At 39.2% G+C, this 24674-nt stretch overlaps 1 protein-coding gene across 6 annotated transcripts in view; it reads left to right on the top strand.

The window, feature by feature from the left end:
- Positions 1 to 24674, top strand: part of kmt2ca (lysine (K)-specific methyltransferase 2Ca) — a 328698-nt gene that overhangs the window by 213634 nt on the left and 90390 nt on the right. For all 6 annotated transcript variants that reach the window (XM_078424496.1, XM_078424488.1, XM_078424479.1 and 3 more), the window contains 7 exons: positions 1434 to 1543; positions 1709 to 1777; positions 5174 to 5392; positions 9704 to 9838; positions 15227 to 15346; positions 16069 to 16199; positions 21039 to 21234. In XM_078424496.1, coding sequence (XP_078280622.1) covers positions 1434 to 1543; positions 1709 to 1777; positions 5174 to 5392; positions 9704 to 9838; positions 15227 to 15346; positions 16069 to 16199; positions 21039 to 21234 — 980 coding nt within the window. The remainder of the gene's footprint in view (positions 1 to 1433; positions 1544 to 1708; positions 1778 to 5173; positions 5393 to 9703; positions 9839 to 15226; positions 15347 to 16068; positions 16200 to 21038; positions 21235 to 24674) is intronic.

The raw sequence follows: 24674 nt of genomic DNA, 5'->3' as shown, positions 1-24674 counted from the left end.
CCTAGTTAAATTGAACAGTAAAATGTAAGATAATATGCGCGTTTTTGAGCAGACAATTATCGTGTGTTTGACAGGTTCAATGATTAATAAAGTTGTATGCTGCTCTAGTAATCCACAATCAGAGACATGCCAATTTAGAAAACTAAGCTGGCAACAGTCCCAAATGGACACTACCTGAAGAATGACTGTAATTATGAACCAATGATGTGTGAAAACAGGTAGTTTCATGGCTTTGTAGTTTCTGCTTTGGTGCGAATGCAACATTATTTCACATAGGGAGAAAAAAAGTGCACAAATGTGGAAGGCGCAAAATTTGTTGCAGATTTCTACATTACTTTAGGGATATAAATCCCTGGAAGGTTACATTTATTTATTTATCCGGGTTGCTTCAAATATCATTATTTTTCTCAATAGAACAGTATTTTGAATTTCCGGGAAATCTGTCATCCTTAGGTGATCAGGCCCTATCTGACTCCAGATTAACTGATGTGGTGCACTCAAGGGCAATTAGAGACATTTTGCATCCAATAATTGATACATTTTAAGTAAAAAATCCTGTTCCCTATTTCGTTCCTTTCTCTTGGTTACCATAATTTCCTTCCTTCCCTTGTTCCTTTCATTATCATCCCTTCATCCAACGAACCCGACCTCCCACACCTGATCTTGCCCCAAAAGGAGCCCTATTTTTTGTGATGCCAGAAATGTTGGCAGGATAAATGGATGAAAATAATGCCCATGGACATTTCTGCAAAGGATTCAGTTGTTGATTGAAGTGAGAAGAGAAACACTGGCAAAGTAACCAATGCCACTAGCTGACAGTGTTTACTTCTATTCTTAGTAGCCTCTTTGAACGTAATCTACATTACTTATTTTGTTGCAGAAGAAAAACATTTAGACATTACTGGCTTCCACCAGAGCAATCTCAGCACTGCCATTCCACTTCCTCTTTCCCTGCATTTGTTCTCTTTCACAAGTCATAGAAACTTGTGGTCCATTGGGTAATATAGACCAAATGGATCTTCCTTTGGTCGATTTGGTCTATATTACCCATCAACTACCCATTTACACTAATGTAGTATTAAACCCATTTTTTATTCTCTTCAACTCCCCAACCCCTCACCCCATAGATGTATGTGATCTCCTTTTTGGTTCTTTTTTTCCACCTACCTACATGAAGGAATGGTTTAAATATCCAATTAACCTACCAGCTTGTCTTTGAGGTATGGGTGGCAACATGAGCGTCTGGTGGGAACCTACACGGTCACAGGAGAGCATGCAAACTCCACTTAGACAGCATCGAAGATCAGATCAAATCTAGCTCCCTGTGAAGCTGGGGAATGAGCACTACCACTTTCCCCCACCATGCCACACTGTGTATATTGTAAAGTATTCTTTTAAATTAAATATTATTGTCATCATCTTTATGTTCTCAGGTGGATTCATGCTATTTGCCAGAACCTGAACACAGAAGATGACGTTGAGAATGTAGCTGATAACGGCTATGACTGTTTTACATGTAGACAATATGCAACGACAACTCCAGGTTAGAACTGAAATAAACCCTTTTGCTCAAACATTTCTTTTAAAGTGCTTGACCAAAATAACTATCCTTTTATGCTGGATTGATTAAGATTGTCTGCAGTTAAAACAATAATTAATCTCAGAAGCTACAAAGTTTCTAATCGGTTTCTAATTTCTTTTGCCTCAGTGACTACCTCAGAAGGGATGGATCTGTCTTTGATTACACCTCAAGTTATTGTAAAGACAAAGGAATCAGGTAAATTTGATCCCAACTTTCTACCCTGCTATGATGCAGGATGTCTATGTGCATGCTTGCTGAGCCAGTCTCAGTGAAACTGTATCAGTCAGGTGGTCATTCCACATTTGTGAGCACAATAGTGAGTGTCTCTGGATGTTCAATAAATCATTGCAAACAACCTTATTCATGTCTTCAGCTGACATCCAGATATATAGCATTTACAACACAAGATGATCGTTTTGAAAATAAGCAGATTGACATTGCCTAATTTCAGGATACAAATCACTCTTTTAAAAAAAACCACATAGAAAAAATCATACCAGATTGTTCTGAATGGCCACACTTGCCAGCAAGATATTTGGAGATCTTTGAAGGTTCAGATCTATTCAACACATTTCACAATTTGGATCAAGCTTGCATGAACTTGGATTGTGCAAACCTGCTTATTTTCCAGTTGCCAAATGAGGGAAATTGACACCATTTTTGTAAATGACTTAAATGCACCAGGGATAGATTGAGATCTTTAAAGGATGAACAGAAATGAAAGCAGGATTATATCCACCACATCATTTTGTTACATGGATCAGAGGTAGCAAGGCAGCTTGGTGATTCAGCAGCTAATGTTGCAGGTTCACCACCCAGTTCTGACCTTGCATGCTTTGTTTTCTCCAACAACCCAAAAGTGTATTAATATGTAAATTGGTTTCTAAAAATTACCCTTTTGGGTAAATTGATAGGAAAAGAATCAAAAGGGAGTCATTGGGCATGTGAGAGAGACATAAAAAGCTGGAGTAACTCAGCGGGACAGGCAGCATCTCTGGATAGAAGCAATGGGTGAAGTTTCGGATTGAGACCCTTCTTCAGACATAAACCTTACGTGAGAGAGATCCGTTTGCAAGGCTACAAAAGGATGGGACTGATGAGCGTGTTCTTTGGTAGCTGGCATGGACTTGATGGATGAAATGGTCTTGTGTTAATTATTAACTAATTTACTAATTAAATAAGCTAGTAAACCACAACTAATTTAAGTTTAATTCACATAAATTAAGTTTACTCAGATTTTAGGTTTGTTTACATAGATTTTCAGAAAGCCTTTGATAAGGTGCTACACGTTAGGCTGCTGAGGAAGATGAGTGCCCACGATATCAAAGGGCAGATACTAGCATGGATAGCAGGCTGGCTGGATGGCAGAAGACAAAGAGTGGCGATAAAGGGGGCTTTTTCCGGTTGACTGCCAGTGACTAGTGGAGTTCCGCAAGGGTCGGTGCTGTGGCTGCTACTCTTCACGTTGTATATTAATGATTTGGACGAGGGGATTGAAGGCTTTGTGGCAAAGTTTGTGGATGATGTGAAAATAGGTGGAGGGGCAGATAGTGTCGAGAAAGCAGGGACTCTGCAGAAGGACTTGGATAGATTGGGAAAGTGGGCAGAGAAGTGGCAGATGGAATATCGTGTAGCAAAGTGTGGAGTCATGCATTTTGGTAGTAGGAATAAAGGTGTAGACTATTTTCTAAATGGGGTGGGAATCCAGAAATCGGAGATGCAAAGGGACTTGGGAGTGCTAGTGCAGGATTCCCGAAAAGTTAATCTGCAAGTCGAATCAGTAGTAAAGAAAGAAAACTCAAAACTCAATTTCAAGAGAACTTGTATACAAAAACAGGGAAGTAATATTGAGGCTCTATAAGGCACTAGTAAGGCCACATTTGGAATATTAAGAGCAATTTTGGGCACCATGTCTAAGGAAGGATGTGCTGGCTCTGGAGAGGGTCCAGAGGAGTTGTACAGGAATGATCCCAGGAATGAGTAGGTTAACCTATGATGAGCGTTTGTCGGCACTGGGCCTGTACTCGCTGGAGTTTAGAAGAATGAGGGGGGTGGGAAACGTACAGAATAGTGAAAGGCTTGGGTAGAGTGGGTGTGGAGAGGATGTTTCCATTAGTGGGAGCTTCTAGGATTAGAGGTCATAACCTCAGAATTAAAGGGCATTCTTTTAGGAAGGAGATTAGGAGAAATTTCTTTAGTCAGAGAATGGTGAATCTGTGGAATTATTTGCCACAGAAGGCTGCGGAGACCGTCAGTGGGTATTTTTAAGGCAGAGATAGATAAATTCTTGATTAGTACAGGTGTCAGAGGTTATGGGAAGGCAGGAGAATGGGGTTAGGAGGGAGAGATAGATCAGCCATGATTGACTGGCTGAGTAGAGATTATGGGCCGAATGGCCTAATTCTACTATTCCTTACGAGCTATGATGACCTTATGAACATTGGGACTAGTGATCACAATTGGGTTGAATGTAAGATTTTTTTTTTTAGTTTAAAAAAATGATTGTAATAGAAATAATCATCTTCAGAAAAACAGAAGTGTGGTTTCAGTGCTTGTAATGTGGTTGTTTAAGTTTAATTCTAGATTACCGTTAAGAGTTAGAGTCAAACAGCATGGAACAGGCCCTTCAACCCAACTCATCCATGCCAACCATGCTAGTCCTACTTGCCCACGTTTAACCCATAGCTCACTAAACTTTTCAATTTGTTCACCTGTCCAAAAAGATGATGATGAATGTCCAATATGGCCAGAATTTGGATTCTTCCTTTCTATTCTATGTCCCTGAGTTTGATTTTGAATCTCTCTGTATTTTACTATGCTAGAGATAGAACATACTGAAATGGGCTAAATGTAATTCAATTTATTTTGACATTACACATTGTTAACTTGTGTGTAATTAAGTACTGACTAATGAGAGATTGATTGTGACTTGGAATAGAAAATAATAGGCATGACAATCAAAATCGGAATGAGTTGTGAAATAATTAAAACCACTATAGTAATAGTCTGCTGTAAAATATTAGTCAAAGGGTATATCACGATTGCAGAGGTAATACCAAGGTTTTATAAAGGATGTTGAACTTCCTGTATTATGTTTAGTTTCAGCTAGTGAGCCAGAAGAAATGGAATAAACTTGATTTTTAAAAGAGGTGTATGCGCAGTAAAGGTTCAAGAACTATAAAGTTATTGGACAGAGCAAAGCTGTTTGAAGGGGAGAATTTACGTTCTTTATAAGATTTGGAACTGCAAGGTGATAGAAGCAAATGCATTCAGGATTTCCCAGGACAATTGGATGGTGTGATTGGAAAGTCAACACTCTGAAGGAATGAGTTTTGATGGGAGAACAAATCTTTTCTCATCTCTGTTTTCTGCTGTGATAACAAAGTAAGAATTATATATTATGGACCTATGACTTTTTGTATAGCACCATCAACAATGTATTGAAGAAAATTATAACCATTGTTAAAAATGGTGAATAATTCTTGGATGCCTCCAACAAAAAAATTTAGAATGAATTTAGTAGGAATCTCCTATCTCATTTGGATTAGAAAATCCTCACTCAGTATAACCTTTGCTTTTCTTGGAAAACAGAACCAACACGGACTTATACACAGGATGGTGTCTGCCTAACGGAGTTGGGTATGTCACAGCTCCAAAGCCTCAGTGTTGCTCCACCACGTCGGAAGCGACCCAAGCCAAAGTTGAAGCTAAAGATCATAAATCAAAACAGCGTGGCTGTTTTGCAAACTCCACCTGATCCGCAGTCCGAACAGTCCAGAGACCTAGATGGAGATATGGATGATAGCAGAGGTACAATATTCTGGCTGATCCCTTTCATTAATTAACTAAAGTGAAGAAAGAGTGTTCACGTTGAATATTTAAACCTCACTTGCATGTGTCCAAATTAGATAACTAAGTGGAGGAAATGCCTTAACACTCCCTGTCTGTTTCAAGTAACAGTTGTTGATAAATGCATTGAAGTACCAATCTCATGCATTATTTCACCAGCATGGCTTTAAGATTTTATTTAGTCACTTTTTTTAAGCATCGAAACATTACTGGCAACTTATTGCTCATCCCTAATTGCCCTTGAAAGTAGCTGTAAATTACTGCCTTGAACTGCTACACAGCATAGAGCTTTTGGGTAGGGAATTCCAAAATGTCTGCCCAATGACAATGAAAGGCATTGATATATTTCAAGGTCCGAAATGTGTGCAACGTAAGAGTGGAACTTGTAAATGCTGATGTTCCCCAAGTGCATGTTGTCCTGGTCCTCCTTGGCTGTTGAGGTCATGGGTTTGGAATTGCTTTGAGCCTGATCAATAACTGAAATGCATTTTCTAAAAGGTCCACTGCAACCACGATGCATAAGCAATGAAAAGAATAATTAGATAATGTAATTAATGGGGTACCAATCAGGCAAATTGCATTTAGAATATTGTGTTCAGTTCTAGGCACCATGTTATAGGAAAGATATTGTCAAGCTTGAAACGGTTCAGAAAAGATTTACAAGGATGTTGTCAGGACTAGAGGGTGTGAGCTGTAGGGAGAGGTTGAGTAGGCTGGGTCTCTATTCCATGGAGCGCAGGAGGATAAGGGGTGATCTTACAGAGGTGTATAAGATCATGAGGAATAGATTGGGTAGAAGCACAGAGTCTTTTGCCCAGAGTTGGGGAATCGAAGACCAGAGGACATAGGTTGAAGGTGGAGGGGATTAAATAGGAATCCGTGGGGTAACGTTTTCACACAAAGGGTGGTGGGTGTACGGAACAAGCTGCCAGAGGAGGTAGTTGAGGCTGGGACTATCCCATCGTTTAAGAAACAGTTAGACAGGTACATGGATAGGACAGGTTTGGAAGGATATGGACCAAGCGCAGGCAAGTGGGACTAGTGTAGCTGGGACATTTATGGGTGGTGTGGGCAAGTTGGGCCAAAGGGCCTGTTTCTACACTGTATCGCTCTATGACTATGAGATACTTAATCTTGGATACTGTTAAGCTTCTTAAGAGTTGTTAAACTTGCTCTCATCCATACATGCTCCTGATATTAGACACAAAATGTTGGAGTAACTCAGCGGTCAGGCAGCATCTCTGGAGAAAAAGAATAGGTGATGTTTCGGGTCGGAACCCTTCCTCAGACTGAAAGTGTGGGGGGTGGGGGGGAGATAAGCTGCAGGCGAGAAAAGGCCAGAACAAATCGGGGCCAGCAGCAGATGACCTCAGGAAGAGTGGAGCCCATAATGGCCCATTGTTGGTTGGGGAGGTGTGATAACAAGAGGGAGACAAAAATGCGAACGGTGGAACTGATAGGACGACTAGGGTGCGGGAGGGTGTGCTCCTGATGTTTGCCAGCGGTGGAAAGGCGTTGGGTGTAAGAAATGAGTCACTCACAGCAGGATATCTAGACTCTGCTCTGCCCTTGTAGCCATGTGACTATTCAAGTTGAGTTTCTGTTCAGCAGTTACTTCCAGAATGTTTCTGTTTGAAGTCTTAGTAGTCGAACCAAGATTAATTGCTGATTCATTTCATTGGTTTTGTAAACATTCCGGTGCATAATTTATGCTGGGAATTTCTGTTGTTCAGATTTTAGTCTCTTGAGATGCGTATAAAATAGCAGTTATCTTCTTTAGCACCTTTATCTCTCATTCATTTTTCTCCATTTTTTAGCAATCCCACCCATTGTTCCCCAATTATATTTCAACCCCTTCAAGTTTTTCTTTCCTCCTGTGCACGTTGCACTAGATCAGACTGACATTTTGGAGATTGTCGGGTACAATACATTTAAGAAATGAATATATTTCTAAGAAAATATGATATTGATGTCAGGCTAAGTTCAGATTAGTTTATTGTCATTTACATTAGGGTGCAATGAAATTCTTTGCATAAAGCTCAGAGGAAAACAGTATATATGGCAATGATAGAAGCAATAAAAACTGCAACAAATGCAAAAGAGCAGAATGGTGCAGAGATTGTAGTGCAACCTGATGTAGTGTAAAAACAATCCTAAAGTGTGATAACAGAATAACTGAGGTAAAGTTAAGAGTAAGAGTACACTGCAGCAACTCCAGGAAGGGGTTGTGAAGGAGGTTATTGGTAGAAGAGACTGATAGAAGAGAATGAGAATTATCCAGAAAAGGGGTTGGATTTGAATGTTTGAACACGTGTTGGTCCAAATGCAAATAGTTACCTTTGTGCTAGTTTGCCTAATAATTTGAGACATTTATTTTCATGAAGCATGAAAATGTATTTGCAGTGGTGTATTAGTTTGAGATTTCTAGATAGTGAAGCCCTTTGGCCATGTACATTATTTCATTCTATCTATATGCAAACAAACTATTTTGTTCAATTCTCTTTCTTTGATCTACTGTTAAATTTGTATCAATTTTACAGCATGTCTGCTTTGGAAAGAACAAGTTCTTTTAATGTACACCAGAGAAAACTGGCTAGGTTCCAATTTATATTTGATTGCTGCCTTCTTGAATCCAGAATATGCATTGCATTATTAAATCTGCTCTTGGGTTTCAGCTTTCTTTAAGAAAAATACAGAAATTTAGATAGTTTAATTTTGAGACATATAACTCTTAATAACTTTGAGATATTAAACCAGGTCACTTCCCTCAGATGGGTATAACGCATCTCCCAGCGCTATTTTGAAGATAAATAGTGGGAAGTTTCTTCCCAATATTGCAGTTAATACTTAAAACATTACCAAAGCCAGCCAAGATGATTTGTTCACATTCAGGCCAGAATTAGTATATGATGGCTAGAATATTCCATCCTGATTCTAGCACTAACCCAGGAATTTACCCATTTCCCCGCCGAAATTTCCAGTTTCCATCACTGGGCTTAAGCCATTGATTCTCATCGATGGCAATGTGAATGAGGTGAATGCAACTTCATTCACATTGCCATCGAGGTTGTTAGCTGATCTTGTGGTTTATGTGTCTGAAGAAGCCCAAGCCTCTGCAGGCTTCTTAATTCCAAGGCCTATACCAAGAGTCAAGAGTGCTTTATTGTCATGTATACCAAAACAGAACAATTAAATTCTTACGTGCTGCAGCTCCATTCAAATTATTGGAAGATATCGGCTGCAGAAGTAAGGTGGCCTGTTTGACCAATTAAATTGTTTTATGTATGTGTGTGTGTGGGGGTGTGTGTGTTAATATGCACACAAGCACATGCAAGTGTTTTTGTTTTAGTGCTTTACTCTAACTTATTTGGAGGGGGGGGTGGAATCATGTTTACAAAACCTTTAACAGTTCCCATGCTTTCAATATTTGTGAACGGGGATGACTATTTTAACACCCCATGAACCCCAGGATAGGATGTCAAATTCATACTAAATGCACAGATGGCTGCTTGAGCTACACTCGCCCCGATACTGCATTCTGCTAAGAATGGCAACACTGTGCCCACGGCCATGCTGGAAGAAACAGCAGGGTCCTCTGAAGGCAACTGGTGATGCAACAGTACAAAATCTGCTTCACATATGATGTTATGCGCTTCATGCATAATGTTATGCTGTGAGTGGCACAGTTGTGCTTTCTAATCCAAATGCACCCATCTCAACTCCTCACTGACCTATATTTTTACCCCGCCTCCTTACTCTCTCATTTAAAATTGCAAACATCATTATAAACCATTACGTTTATGAACCTTACCCTGTTACTATAATTATCAGCTTCTCACAGATTTTCCTCTCCCCTTAAATTTATTTGCTCTGCAGTTATTACCAAAGAAGATTGCTTTAAGAAACTCGTAACAAAATAATAAACTATATTTTGGCAACAGATTTTTTTAAATATGTGGAATATATAGGTGCATTCTTCCTCAATTTAGCTTGGAGCATCAATGTAGTCTCCAAGAGCAAAGTGTTTTTAAGAACAGCTGTGTGAAATGTTATCTTGTAGAGACATTACTGCATGTCATTTTATTTCAAGACAGCTAATTCAAATTAGTATGTGCAAGGTGGACTTCAGTCAACACATTGGAGCTGTTTCAACAATATGCAATCAAATATAGTTTTCTCTGGATAAATGTACAGTCCAGTTTAAAACTACATTCTGTGGCTCTGATGTTTATTTTTCTAAATTCACTTCATCTTTCAATCTTAAATTTACAGTAGCTGATCTCATGGACGGTGATGCAAAGTCTGATACACTCACTAGCCCAGAACGAGAACCAGCAGATGATGAACATAATGGAGGAAAGGGGTCTGACAGCCTAAAGAAGAGGAAGAGAAAACCATATAGACCTGGTAAAGAATCTCCTTAAGTCAGGTTCCTAAGTCAAGTTTGTTTAAATACTTTTTCCTGTGAATGAAGAGTGACCCAGCTTGAGATCAATGTGTGAATTTTTATTACACATTTAATGTTGTTATATCAAATTGCAACAGAATTTTTAGCATTTCATTCAGCTGAGTTTAACAATTTAAAAAATATATATTTGTCAAATATAGGAGTATTTCATTACCCCCGCTGAGGTTAATTGGATATGTAAAAATGGCTCAACAAATGCTAGGCAACTCTGCGATGTGTTGGATGTTTACAGAGCTTTCTCTTGTTCTGTTTCCTTCTATTTGTCTCCCACTGACTCATTTGTAAAATCAACACCACCTCCAATTTCTCCTGTGCTACACGAGGAAAATATTGCAGATACTGGAAATCTGGTGTAAGTACAGAAAATGTTGCTCATACTCAACAGGTTAATCAGCATCTATGAAGCATGAAATAGTTAACACTTCATCTCAATGATCTTTCATCAGAACTAAGTTCCAGAACTTAATTTTTTTTAGCAGGTTCTGTTTTCCCTACATTTTGCTTTAAAAATTATGTAAATTTTCATCCTTTCCATAGCATAGCAAAGAAATCATCCTGATTATTCTGTTATTTTCATGGTACTTTTTTGTCACTAAGCTTTCTGTCTACCAGACTTTGATGTGCACTGACATTTTAATTACCTCGTGCTGCAAAACAAGTATATTCTTGCTAATGTGATATTAATCCTCAATTAACTTATTTCTCTTGGGATCTACTCCGAAAGTGTCTTAGCGCAGTGGAGCATTAACATAGGAGACCTCAGAATAATGAGATGTATATTGTTATCTCATTACATTGCTGTGCAGAAGTGCCAAACAAAAGGCAATTAATATCTTCATTGCCTATTGAAAATTAGGTGAGAAAATGCTGGGTAACATTCCTGCAGCAGGGCACGAGCAGCATTGATAGAAGCCCATGATTTCAGATTCTGCATCAACTGCAGTTACAGTAAAGTTGAAGCGGTTCAGGTGTTAATATTACTGTGTTGTTATATGTCCTTCAATTAGTGCAATACAAATGTAGATTCATATGATATTGCAACTTCAACAGTTACAAAATACTTAATTTTTGAATTGTAGGATTTATACGTTAATACGAAGAATATAGCTCAATGAAAACACAGTAGACTGCAAAAAAAACTGCTGGAGGATTTTGAGTGAAATACAAAGTGCTGGAGGAACTTGGGCAGCATCTGGGGAGGGAATTTGTTTTAGGTCAATACCCTCCTTGCTCAAGATTCCAGCATCTGCCATCTTTTGTGTCTCCATGCTGGAGAAACATAGTGGGTTTGGGAACATCTGTGGAGGCAAAGGAGTGGCAATGTTTTGGGTTGAGACTCTCCCTTAGGTCAGTCCAATCCCCTTGTTGAATAATTAACATGATCAATAGCCTTTTGAAAGATAGGTTAATATCAAAATTTTAAGTTTAGGAAGCTAATCAGAATGTGTTGAAGTTTGTCCTTACTCTTGTACATTTTTCAGTGAGATGGATTAGCATAACAATTATATTTTGATACATCAGGATTAAGGAAGCTTGGCAGTGGAGTGTACTTTTTGTTTCTTAATTTACACTTCGTATCAGGTTGATTAACGTGTATTTGCCCATGTACGATTTAAAATTACATTATCAACTAATAAAATGTTAATCCATCTGACTATGATGTAAACAAATTAAATTTTCTTCTCATCTTCTTCCTACATCTTGGTTGGGCAGGCGACAATTTTATTCATTAGAGCGCAGGAAGCTGAGCTTGTAGCTGAACAACTCTCTGAATTCACCCTATCTATTCCTCTCATGATTTTATACACCTCCACAAGATGTACACCTCAATGCGAGTTTTACGGTAGGAGTAGAAAGATTTAATAGGAACCTGAGGAGCAACTTTTATACAAAGAGGGTGGTGGGTGTATGGAATGAGTTGCCAGAGAAGGTGGTTGAGGCAGGTACTATAACATAATTTAAAAGATACTTGGATAGGTACATGGATAGAAAAAGTTTAAAGGAATATAAGCCAAGCATGGGTAAATGGACTAGCTGTTTCGTGCTGTTTGATTTTGAGTAGCAAAACAGTTCAGAAGACAATTGAGAAAATGGTCGAAAATTGAAAAGTAATTTTCTACCTCCCTTGATGCAAAAGAGTATCAAGGAGATTAGTAAAGTGACACCTTATTCAAAAAAAGGTGCCATGGGACATGCCAGGCAATATGTGATGGAAAAATCTAGCTTTTGTGAAGCTTTTAGGAACAGTAATCAGGGAAATCATTATAGGTGTAAGGAGATTTGAATTAATATAGGAAAACCAGCATGTATTTGTTAAGATACATTGTGCAGAATTCATACACAATTAAATTGAAGGACTTAGTGAGGATATTCTTGGGGGATTGTCTAGTGAGTTTAATGGGTAGAACGTGAACAGCAAGGGAATGATCACTTTGATAAAACTGTATTAAAAGCCCTTAAAAGCATGTGGGAATTAGAGGAGCAGATGTGCAGGAAGATTGCAGGTTGCTATAAGAATATAGGGTCGTATCTGGAAGTAATTTCAACTTCCCAAATATATTGATTAGGATTCCCATGGTGTATAGGGCTTGGAGACATGGATGGAATTTGATAAGTATGTCCAAAAAGAGCCTCCTTAACCAATACGGAGGGCTCTACTAGAGAGTGCCAACACTGCACCTCCTGCTTGGGAACTAGAGAGGACACAACACTGGATCATCTCTTAGGGAACGAGGTATAGCAAATGACTGAGCTGGGGAAGCACTTTGGAACCAGTGACCATTATTTTATTACTTCTAAAGTAGTGGCGAAGAAGGATAGGGCTGGCCCACAAGTTAAGATCCTAAATTGGTCTCGGCTGATTTTGGTTACATTAGGCAGGAACTTACAGAGGTCAATTGGGAGGTTCAGTTTGCAATTATGAGGACGACGGGCACGTGCAAGGCTTTCAAAAGTGAGATGGCAACAGGGGCTGCATGTTCCTGTTAGGATCAAGAGCATGGCTGGCAAGTTTAGGGAACCCTGGTTGCCGAGAGATGTTGAGGTTCTGGTAAGGAAACATACATCAGATGTAGGGAGTCAGGATCAAGCAAACCTTTCCACGAGTATAAGAAGTGTAAGAGTACACTTGAAAGGGCCATCGGGAGGGCAAAAAGAGGACATGAAATGGATCAGGCAGCCAAGATAATGGAAAATCTTGAGATTCTCCAAGTATATTAATAGTAAAAGGATGGCTAGTGAGAGAATGCCACCCTTTAAAGATCAACATGGCTGTCTTTATGTAGGGCCATAAGAGATGGGGAAGTTATTAAATTAATATTTCCTCATCCGTTTTTACCAAGAAGATCATGGAAACTAAGGAATTGAGGTATATGGGTTGTGATGAGTTAAACAAACACCCTCGCATCGAAGCCTTTAATATATATTGAAAATTAGCAATGATCCTGCCACTGACCCTATCAAAACAACACTATCTGCAATCCTTCCATCCAAGTCGTTTTTGAATGTGAAGAATGTTAAGCCCGCAAGCTCCAGAATGGAATAAGGTGTAACTTTACTAATCTTCATTGTCTGGCAACTCCTTTGCATCAAGAGAGGTAGAAAAGTTATAGCTATTATGCAAAATTGATCCCAATTTCCCTCTTTGACCTGGAAATATCCCATCCAGACCAAATGATCGGATGAGAACATAAGAGAATAGATTTTTTAAGCATACCCAGTCATTGATAAGCCTTCTCATTAGTTTTCATCTCTTTCATTATCTCTATCTCTGATGAAAGATCCCAGAACTGAAATGTTAACTGTTCCTGTCTCCACTGATGCTGACCGATGTGCTGAGCTTTCCAGCATTGTGTCTTTATTTCAGTTTTCCAATATCTACATCTCTACCACCACCTCCTCCGTTGAAATGTCTCGTCAAAAATTGTACTCTAGCTGTGGCATCACACGTGTTTCTTAATTCCATCATCACCCTCTTTCTCATATTTTATTCCATAACAAATACAGGAAATGTATCTAGTATGTAGCTTTATCAGTTTATCCCGATTACTCTGAAGATATGTGAATATGCAGCTACGGTCCTTTTACTATTATGCCTCCAATCTTAATATCCTATCATATATTGTGTTCTCCCTTGTATTATTCACCTTCCCCAAATGTATTATCTCACACTTCTCCAAATTTCATTTGTCATCTAGTTGTCCGATTGATCAGTCCGTCAATATCTACCTTCAGAATTTAGCTTCTTTCCATGGTCAATTTTGTATCATTTGCATCTTTTTAATCATGTTGAATATATTAAATCTGAATCATAGCCTAAAATGCAAGATATTTTACCCATGACTGTGTTCCCTATTTGCATAATAATTGTTTATCGGTCACAGCTTCAACGGTATAAATTGATTTGAAAATCATTGATTTGCAGACAAAATTTCCAGTCTTATGCCATTAGCACGTTTATATGTTTTGTAATTTTCCTCTACTGTCTCTAAATTCATGCTTTTTGAAAAAATTTATTTAACAGCAAATCATAGCGTCATAGCATGAAAAGTATCCCCTCAGCCCAACTCGGCCACGCCGATCAAATGCTCATCTAAACTCGTCCCATTTTCCTGCATTTAGCCCATATCCCTTTAAATCTTTTCTATCCATGTACCTATCTAAATGTTGTTATTGGACTTGCCTCAATAACCTTCTCTGGCAGCCTGTTCCATATACCCACCACCCTCTGTGTGAAGAAATTGGATCTTGTATCCCTTTTAAATCTTTCCTCTCACCTTAAACCTGTGCTTAGTCCTCAATTCCCCTTCCCAGGGAAAAAGACTGTGTGCATTCATAAATTCACAAGACATATGAGCAGAATTAGGCCATTTGATCATGGTTGATCAATTTCCCTCTCAACCCCCTTCTCCCCATAAACTTTGACACCTTTACTAATCAAGAACCTATCACCTTATCTATGCTGTCATGAATTTATAGATCAATATAAGATCACCCCTATAATCCAGGGAATACTATCCTTGCCTGTCCAATGTCGCCTGATAACCTAGGCCCAAATTTTATTATTCATAATTAATATGTTCTTTTAACTCTTTGCTTAATTGTCACTCGGTATCAGAACATTTCTTTTCACTACTGTCTGATTTCAAAAGTATCTTGACATTGTGTAATTATAAGGTTTTGAAAATCGTGGCCTTGGGACAACGATGCAAGTGTGAGCTTTATTGCAGAATAATTGCTTGGTGAAATTCCTGTCTGTAATATCACCTTGGTTATTTTTTGTTCAGGGCAATGTTAGCTATATTCACTTGTTGTTCTTGTTCTGATAGGAATTGGTGGGTTCATGGTACGCCAGAGGAGCCGGACAGGACAGAATAAGTCAAAGCGCTCATTGTCCAGGAAGAATTCCACTGGTTCAATGTCTGAAATGATGGCTGGGAAGGAGGATGGTAAGAAATATACCACTTGCTGAAAGTATTCTCAAAATAACCCAAGCATTTGAATAATTTTTTTCTGGGTTTTGGAGAAAAAAAACAATTTGGGAAACTGTTTGAAAGGGGAAGAAATAACTTCACAGCTCATATGTCCCATGCAGCACAAGCATTTTTATTTCATGGCCTAATCCAGTGATGCTGTGTAGAATCCTAAAAATCCTACTTTCCATACTAAATAAAAAGTCACCAAGTTACAGCACATCTTTTTTCACTCTCCACTAATGCCTGCTGAATCTTTCCAGCTTTATTGGTTTTATTTCATCAGTAAAGAGTAATAAAATAACGCTTCTCAGTCCAGAAATTATGAATGTTATGGACTTGAGTTAGAAAGGATCTCAAACTTAGTATAAGCCATTCCAAGTAATTGTAAGTAAACATTCCTCCTATAGATCAAAATACTTTAGAGGGTTACAATTTCTCCTTCTGCAGAAAGGATTCTTAATTTCATCAAGGATGACAAAGAGAGGTACTCTTAAGTTAAGTTGTTACATATAAACTTTATACTAGTTTTACATTGAACTTTTGATTTTGATTTTAAAACCTCATACTGCTAGATATGCCACAACCAGCACATTCTACATGTGCAATTATGGATGTGCTCAATTTAGCTCGAATTTACTATCTCCGAAGGATTTCTCAGAATGGAGTTAAATGAGTTGTTGTATTTGTTTTTATAGGTTGGATTGAACAACAATCAGAAATGCCTGTTGATGCAACGGCTATTGTCCCTGAGATTGTAGAGAAAATAAAAAAGCGATATAGGAAAAAGAAGAATAAATTGGAGGAAATGTTTCCAACATATCTGCAGGTATGGTCATTTATCAAGTCAAGTCAAGTCAAGTCAATTTTATTTGTATAGCACATTTAAAAACAACCCACGTTGACCAAAGTGCTGCACATCTGATTAGGAAAAAAAAAAAGATACAGTGCCTTAACCCAACACTTATTTTCTGTTCAAATGCTGTATTTCTTCAATGCAATGTCTGCAGCGAGTTGATACTACTGTATGTGACCATTACTGTCCCTAATCAAGGCGGATAATGTTAGAAATGCCAAGCAGGTCAGGCAGCATCTGTGGAGGGAGAAACGGAGTTATCTTTCACAGACTTGAAACCTTGATCTATTTCTCTTTCTTCAAATGCTACTTGACTGACAGAGCATTCTCAATTTTAACTGAAGCAGATTTCCAGCATCCATAAGATCTTTTTTACTTGTTCTCAGTGTATGGGCTTCTGTGGCAAAGGAAGAGTAATTTTTAGTTCTTTGATCCCATGAGAAAATGTTGAAGGGCCGACTGAAAGGCTTGGTTGATCCCTTCACAGAAGAGAAAAATGAATTTCTTTATGGTGGGACAGTTAGAACACATTAGTGGATCCTGTTGATTTTATAATCATAACTTCTTTACTCTATTTCTATTTTTACTCTTGGCATTCTTTAACTGTATTAAAATATCTGATAACCTTGGTAGGATCTGAGCTGCATGCAATTCAGGTCACCATATAATAAAAAAGGGACTGAGTCACTGGTCAGGGCGCAGAGAGAATTATCAAGAAATGAAAGCGTATGCACACGAGTACAGACTGTTTTTAGTTAAAAAATAAAGCGAAGATGTGACTTTAAGGAGTTCTATAAATGAAAGGAGGGATGCAAACAGAGTGACTAAAAAGTAGTCAATATGAAGTAGTGAGCAAATTAACCAATAGCAAATTTAGAAAAAGCTTTACCCAAAGAATGAGGACTTCACCATTACACAGGTGTAAGTTGAAGCAAATAGTATAAATGTGTATCAGAGGAGGCAAGACAAACATGAGGAAGACGGGGATAATTAAACTAATGGATTAAGTAGAGAATAGACAAGAGAAGGCTTGAGTGAAGCACAAGTGCTGACCTGAACAAATTAGACCAAGTGTTCTTGTGTCTGAATCCAGAGGTAATTGACAAGGTATCATGTAGAAGTCTGGTGCATAAATCAAAAGCCAAAGGGAAGTATGTTGGAATGGATTTATAAAATGGATCTGCCTCACAGAAAACAGAGTTGGAATGAATGAGTCCATTCATACTGGAAGGAGATGACCATGAAATACTGCAGGGATCAGTTTATTGTTCACAAATTTGTCGAAGATACGAAAATAGGAGGTGTGTTGTAAGATGACTTTGCAACAGGATATAGATTGAGTGAGTAGGCAAAAGACTGCCAACTGGAGTGTGTAGTTATGCACTTTGGTAAGACAAATCAATGGGCAGATTATTTACTAAACTGAGAAAGTGAGAGAAATTACAAGTGAGGTCTGAGGGATCTGGGTGTACTGATGTAGAAATCATTAAAAGCCAGCAGGCAAGTCCAACAAATAGTTAAGAAGGCAAACAACAATTTGGCCTTCATTACAGAAGGGTTGCAGTTTAAAAATAGGGAGGTTCTGTGGCAATTGCAAAGAGCATTGGCGAGGCCTCATCTGAAATACTGCATATTGTTTTGGACCCATTACCTGAAAGATATAGTAACATTGGAAGCCGTACAAAGGAGATGGAAAGAGATGCTGTTGCACCAAACTAAATAGTTTGGGCCTATATTCCTTGGATGAGGGGTGAACCTAGTTAAACTTACGAGACTCTAAGGGGCCTGACAGGGTTGATTTTGGAAGGTTTTCACCGCTGGGAGAGTGTCAAATAACATGATAAGAGGTGCTCATTTAGAACTAAGGTACACAATAAATTTCTTCTCGTAGAGGATGGAGAATATAGAAACATAGAAAATAGGTGCAGGAGGAGGCCATTTTGTCCCTTTGAGCCTTTCATTGTGATCATGGCTGATCATCGACAATCAGTAATCTGTGCCTGCCTTCTCCCCATATCCCTTAATTCCACTAGCCCCTAGAGCTCTATCTAACTCTCTTTTAAATTCATCCAGTGAATTGGCCTCCACTGCCTTCTGTGGCAGAGAATTCCACAAATTCACAACTCTCTGGGTGACAGTTTCTCACCTGTTTTAAATGGCCTCCCCTTTATTCTTAGACTGTGTCCCCTGGTTCTGGACTCCCCCAACATTGGGAACATTTTTCCTGCATCGCGTGTCTAGTCTATTTATAATTTTATACGTCTTTATAAGATCTCTCATCCTTCTAAACTCCAGTGAATTCAAGCCTGGACTTTCCAATCTTTCCTCATATGACAGTCCCTCCATCCCAGGGATTAACCTTGTGAACCTATGCTGCACTGCCTCAATAGCAAGGACGTCCTTCCTCAAATTAGGAGACCCAAACTGCACACAATACTCCAGATGTGGTCTCACCAGGGCCCTATACAACTGTAGAAGGTCTTCTTTGCTCCTGTTCTCAAACAGTTATAAAGGCCAACATGCCATTAGCTTTCTTCACTGCCTGCTGGACCTGCACGCTTACTTTCAGTGACTGGTGTACAAGGACACCAAGGTCTCGTTGCACTTCCCCTTTACCTAATCTGACACCATTGAGATAATAATCTGCCTCCTTATTTTTGCCGCCAAAGTGGATAACCTCACATTTATCTACATTTTACTGCATCTGCTATGTATCTGCCCACTCACTCAACCTGTCCAAGTCACCCTGCAACCTCCTAACATTCTCTTTGCAGTTCACACTGCCACCCAGCTTTGTGTCATCCGCAAACTTGCTAGTGTTACCTCTACTTCCATCATTCAAATCAAATATATATATTGTAAATAGTTGTGGCCCGAGCCTTGTGGCACTCCACTCTCCACTGCTTGCCATTTTGAAAAGGACCCGTTTATTCCTACTCTTTGCTTCCTGTCTGCCAACCAATTCTCTATCCATGTCTATACCCTACCCCCAATACCCATGTGCTCAGATTTTGCTCGCCAACCTCCCGTATGGTACCTTATCAAAGGCTTTCAGAAAGTCTAGATACATTACATCCACTGGCTCTCCTTCATCCATTTTACTTGTCACATCCTCAAAAAATTCCAGAAGATTAGTCAAGCAGGGTTTCCTCTTCAAAAATCCATGCTGACTTGGACCAATCCTTTTACCGCTATCCAAATGCGCCGTTATTACCTCTTTAATAATTGACTCCAGCATCCTCCCAACCACCAATGTCAGGTTAACTGGTCTATAATTCTCAGTTTTCTCGCTCGCTCCAATTTTTTGAGGATGTGACAAGTAAAATGGATGAAGGAGAGCCAGTGGATGTAATGTATCTAGACTTTCTGAAAGACTTTCTTGAAAAGTGGGATAAGATTAGCTACCCTCCAATCCACAGGAACTGGTCCTGAATCTATTGAACATTGGAAAATGATCACCAATGCGTCCACGATTTCTTGAGCCACCTCCTTGAGTACCCTGGGATGCAGACCATCAGGCCCTGGAGATTTATCAGCCTTCAGTCCCATCAGTCTACACAATACTATTTCTCACCTAATATCTGGAATTCTCTAACCCAGAGGGTGGTAGACGCTGGATCTTTAGAAGTATACTAGACCAAGTGGACCCGTTGGGCACAAACTTCTCCTGCATTGATGCAGCACCCTCTCAGATTTTACAAAATGTTACGGCACCTATTATCTATTTGGCCAATTGTGCCTCTGATAACTCTTGAGAGGACAGTTATTTATCATTCATTTACTTTTACAATTGTGTTGAATCTTTATAAAATAAACAACATTTTTTTTCATGTAACCCCCGACGTTTTAAGATATAGGGTCGATTTACTATAGCTCTATTTTGGCTGATTGTTGACTGGTACTTGAAGCACGTCAACAAATCTCAGCCAGTAATAGAGAAAACGTGATACTGCCAAATTGAGTACCGTCACCACAAGGCATCCTTGGCCAGCTTTGTCATCCATCTAGACATTCCTTGCATAGAATTTACTTCAGTTTAGAAATCAGGCCATTTTGTCCTAAAATAGAGAAGTGCATCCCTTTGTACTGATATCCATAGCGATGGTGTATAACCTGTGACGACCAGGGAACGACTAATTCCTTCTGTACAATCTTTAATTGTTTGGATGTTCAAACAAATGCAAACAGAAGAAAGAGCCTTGATCAGCCTGATTTTCTGGTAGTGATGCTGATAGCCCCTTTCAGAACTCAAACACGATAACAATGCAGGATCTTTGACCTGAGACGTCAACTCTGATTCCTCTTTTTCTGATGTTACTGACCTGAGTATCTCCAGCTATTTTGTTTTATTCCACACTTTCAGTACCTTTGTTGATTTCTGATAGTTAAAACATTTGCCAAAGGTTCACCGTTGCAATTTAACATTGAAATATAAATATCAAAACCACACTTTTGAGGGTGATTCAATTTGAAAAAGAAACAGAAGTTTGGCTTCACCTCATCAATCAAGTCACTAAATAATCAAAGATAGATGCTGAAGTAACTTAGAGGGCAGGCAGCATCTCTGGAGAAAATAAATAGGTGACCTTTCAGGTCGGGTCCTTTCATCAGAAGACTGAATGAAGAAGGTGTCCTGAAATGACACCTATCCATTTTCTCCAATTATGCTGCCTGACCCGCTGAGTTGCTCCAGCATTTTGTGTCTATCTTTGGTATAAACCGGCATCTGCAGTTCCCTTTTATTACACTAAAAGATCAATTTTGAAGTGCAGTGGCTATAATGTTTATTTTTTATGTGCATTCCTTTCTCAGGAAGCTTTTTTTGGTAAACATTTACTGCATACGAGTCGACAGAGTAAGTCAATTTTGGATGCTCTGTCTGATGATGAATCTTCACAGTTACCAAACAGAGTACCAAATGTGAACGTGAACTTCCTGAATCCTTCTTCTGACCCACTGTTGAGTTCAGCTGCCACACAAGTATTGACAAAACAACGAAGTGGACAAGGTATGTATGGATCTTTAAAACATCAATGCTAATCATGGAAAAGGAAAAAATAAATTCACTCTTTGCTTGTATAATGCAGAACATAACATTGCCCTTTTCCTCTTGCACTATTGCACCATGCTGGTACACTATTACAGAGTTGTGTTGTCGTATTGATATGGAAAATAGTCCCAATTTCCCTCTTGTACACTCTGTATTCGTCCACTGTATTACTCATTTGGTTTATTCTAAGTAAATCTACACTATCCACATTACACCATTTAATTATGTCTCTCATGATTTAAGGGTTTTATTTGCCATCTCACCATTACTGCTACTATGTAAATAGTCCTTTGAGGTCAAGGATGACTTCCTTCTGCTCCAGATCTGAGAATTTTAATTGACAAAAATTTAGGACCTGCAGACTCTACTACAAATGGCACAGGAGAATGTTGTCAGTGGGTACAAGGAGCTGCAGATGCTGGTTTACAACAAAAAAACCCCACAAAGTGCTGGAGTAATTCTGCTAGTCAGGCAGCATCTCTGGAGAATATGGATAAGTGATGTTTTGGGTCAGGGCTCATCTTTCGACTAGGACTTGTGGGTATGTCGTAAAGTGAGAGATGGTGGTCCTTCTGTCATTACTGGACGTGAATTCCTTTAATGAGGAGACTGTTCTCAGTGCAAGAAGCTCTATCCTTGATACGTTTCCTCTGCCTTTCCATTCATCTCTTGCTATGATGGAGCTTGGTGTAATGTATCTGTTTTGGGAGTCTTGCATTGGACATGCAAACAATGTGGTTCACCATAGAAGCTTGCTGAGTTCTTTTAGAATCACAATCACAAAATGCTGAAGAACTCAGCAGGTCAGGCAACATCACTGCAGAAAAGAAATAGTTGCCTTTTCGGGTTGGAACCCTTCTTCAGACAGTTTGTAATAGATGTTAGTCAGTGGGTTTGTAATAGCCCTGGAATCTGAACAAGGGTTCTGACCCGAAACGTCACCCATTCCTTTTCTCCAGAGATGCTAACTGACCTGTTGAGTTACTCTAGCATTTTGTGTCTGTCTATAGAATCACAGTGTTGGCTTGTAAGGATTGCTGATGTTAGTTTGCTTATCCCATTTGTGTTTTTTAGAATTTTGTGGAAATAGTTTAAGCATTACTTCTACATTGCTTTGAGGAGTCTATTGTAGGTCCTCTATATTTCTGTTGGGTGAGGACCAGCCTTTGCACCAGTCTTTATGCAAGGTTTGAGATCTTGGTTTTCGAACAGTCTCGTCCTCGGACAGTCAAGGACAGTGTTGGAGCTGGTTAGTTTCATCTTTGATGTCTGCTTTTGCTGTGAGGTTTGTAATCACCTTTTTCCCATCTTTGTCTAACTTATTTGTATGAGTTTAGTTTAGCAATATAGCGTGGAAACGGGCCCTTCAGCCCACCAAGTCCATGCCGAACACCGATCACCTGTACACTATTTCCATCGTAGACACTAGGGACAGTTTATGGACGCCAATTAACCTATAAACCCGCATGTCTTTGGAATGTGAAAGGAAACTGGAGGAAACCCACACGGTCACAGGCAGAACGTGCAAACTCCGTACAAACACCACCTGTAGTGAGGATGGAACCCAGGTGTCTGGCGCTGTCAGGCAGCAACTCTGCCACTGTGCCGGCCAGTGTCACACTTCGGGTACCCACATCTATGCTTCATAATCCTAGAAGTGTTCTTGACTTGCATAAATAGGATTCCCTTTGTTTTTTTTCAGTGTTGGGCTTTAGCTGCTTTTCTGCACTGCCAATCCTCATTGATTTATCTATGCACTCTCCTTCCAGGAACGCCTAACTGGATATTGATTTTTTTGTGTGCTAGTAAAGGCCATATGGTGTCATATTTAATCGTTAAGCTGCTATCACCCAGCTGTCCTTGCTTCCCCCTCTAGAATGTTAATTGTGTCACTTTAGTGTAAAAGTTGTCTTGCTACATCCTTTAACTGCCTGGTTCAGTAGAGAGTCATGTATCACAGTCTCCAGCTCCCATTCAAATACTACTGAGGAAGTCTTAAATTTAGATGTATGAGGCTGTTCTCAGTTTATTATGTTTCCCAAAATCCTCTTTATTGTAATGTTTTTATTTATAGCTACTTTTTCTTGTAGTGTCATTCGTCACACCCATGCCCTTCTGTTTAATTTTAACTTAGTCATTCATTGCAAGCTCACATTATTTAAACTATCTAAGTGTTAATATAGCTATAAATTACCATATGTTTGGACCTGAGGGGTAGGAAGAGGGAAGGACAAGTCACAACATGCAGAAGCTCGGGAGGGTAAACTGGGAGCAGGTGTCATTGGGCAAATCTACATCTGACTTGGACAAGTCTGCGTCATTTAAGGATTGGCTGATCAGTTCATTTCCTGTATGTTCCAGTTTGGGGGAGGGACAAGGATGACAAAGTGAGGGAAAATGGGAGAGGTTGTACATTTGATCAAATGGAAAAGGAAGCATGTCTAAGATTTAGGAACACTAAATCAGACAAGGCTTTGAGGAATGGAAAAAAACTGAAAATAAGTCAAGCAGGGAAATACGAGGGCCCAGAAGGTGCCATGAAATGTCATTGGCAAGGAGGATTAAAGGGAACCACGTGGCATTTATATACAAATTAATAACAAGAGGGTGACTAGGAAGAGAAAAAGACCACTCAAGGATAAATGAGGGAATTTGTGATTGGAGTCAGAGGACGAAGGTGAGGTACTATCATCAGTAATAATCAAGGGGAAGGTCATGGTAGATGGTGAGATCAGTGTGGAGTGTACTAATAGGCTCGAGCAGTTTGAGATCAAGGAGGGGGTGGTCATGGATTTCCTGAAGAGCATTGCAGTTGCTGAGCCCACAGGGACTGATGGGATCTATCCCCATTTATTGTGAGGCAAGATAGGATATTGCTGGAGCCTTGAAGAAGGCAATTATATTCACTATAGCCAGGGTGAGGTCCTGGAGATCCTCACATTTGGAACTGAATGGGCTAATTAAGGATTGTCAGCATGGTTCTCTACGCAGTATGTCATGTCTTATAAACTCAATTTAGTTTTTTGAGAAGGTGACAAAGGTAATTGATGAAGGTCGGGAAATGGATGTTGTCTACATGGATTTTGGTAAGGTATTTGATAAAGTTCAGCCGATTAAGATGCATGGGATCCATAGTGACTTAGTAATTTGGATTCAGACTGGCTTACCCATTGAAGACAGGGAAGTGGTGAAAGGGGTGTTATTCTGGTCGGAGGTCTATGACCATAGTGTTCTGCAGGTGATATAATTATGGAAAAAATATAGATGGGTTCATTTGTAAGTTTGCAGACAACATAAAATTTGGCAAAGAAGGCTGTCAAATGGTACAGCAGCGTATAGATCAGTTACAGATTTGGGTGGAGTAATGGCAAATGGAGTTGAACCTGGACAAGTGTGTG

Source organism: Rhinoraja longicauda, chromosome 2 (assembly GCF_053455715.1).
Source record: "Rhinoraja longicauda isolate Sanriku21f chromosome 2, sRhiLon1.1, whole genome shotgun sequence".
Taxonomy (NCBI): domain Eukaryota; kingdom Metazoa; phylum Chordata; class Chondrichthyes; order Rajiformes; family Arhynchobatidae; genus Rhinoraja; species Rhinoraja longicauda.
The sequence above is the reverse complement of the archived record's forward strand: the minus strand, read 5'-3'. Positions and strand labels throughout refer to the sequence as shown.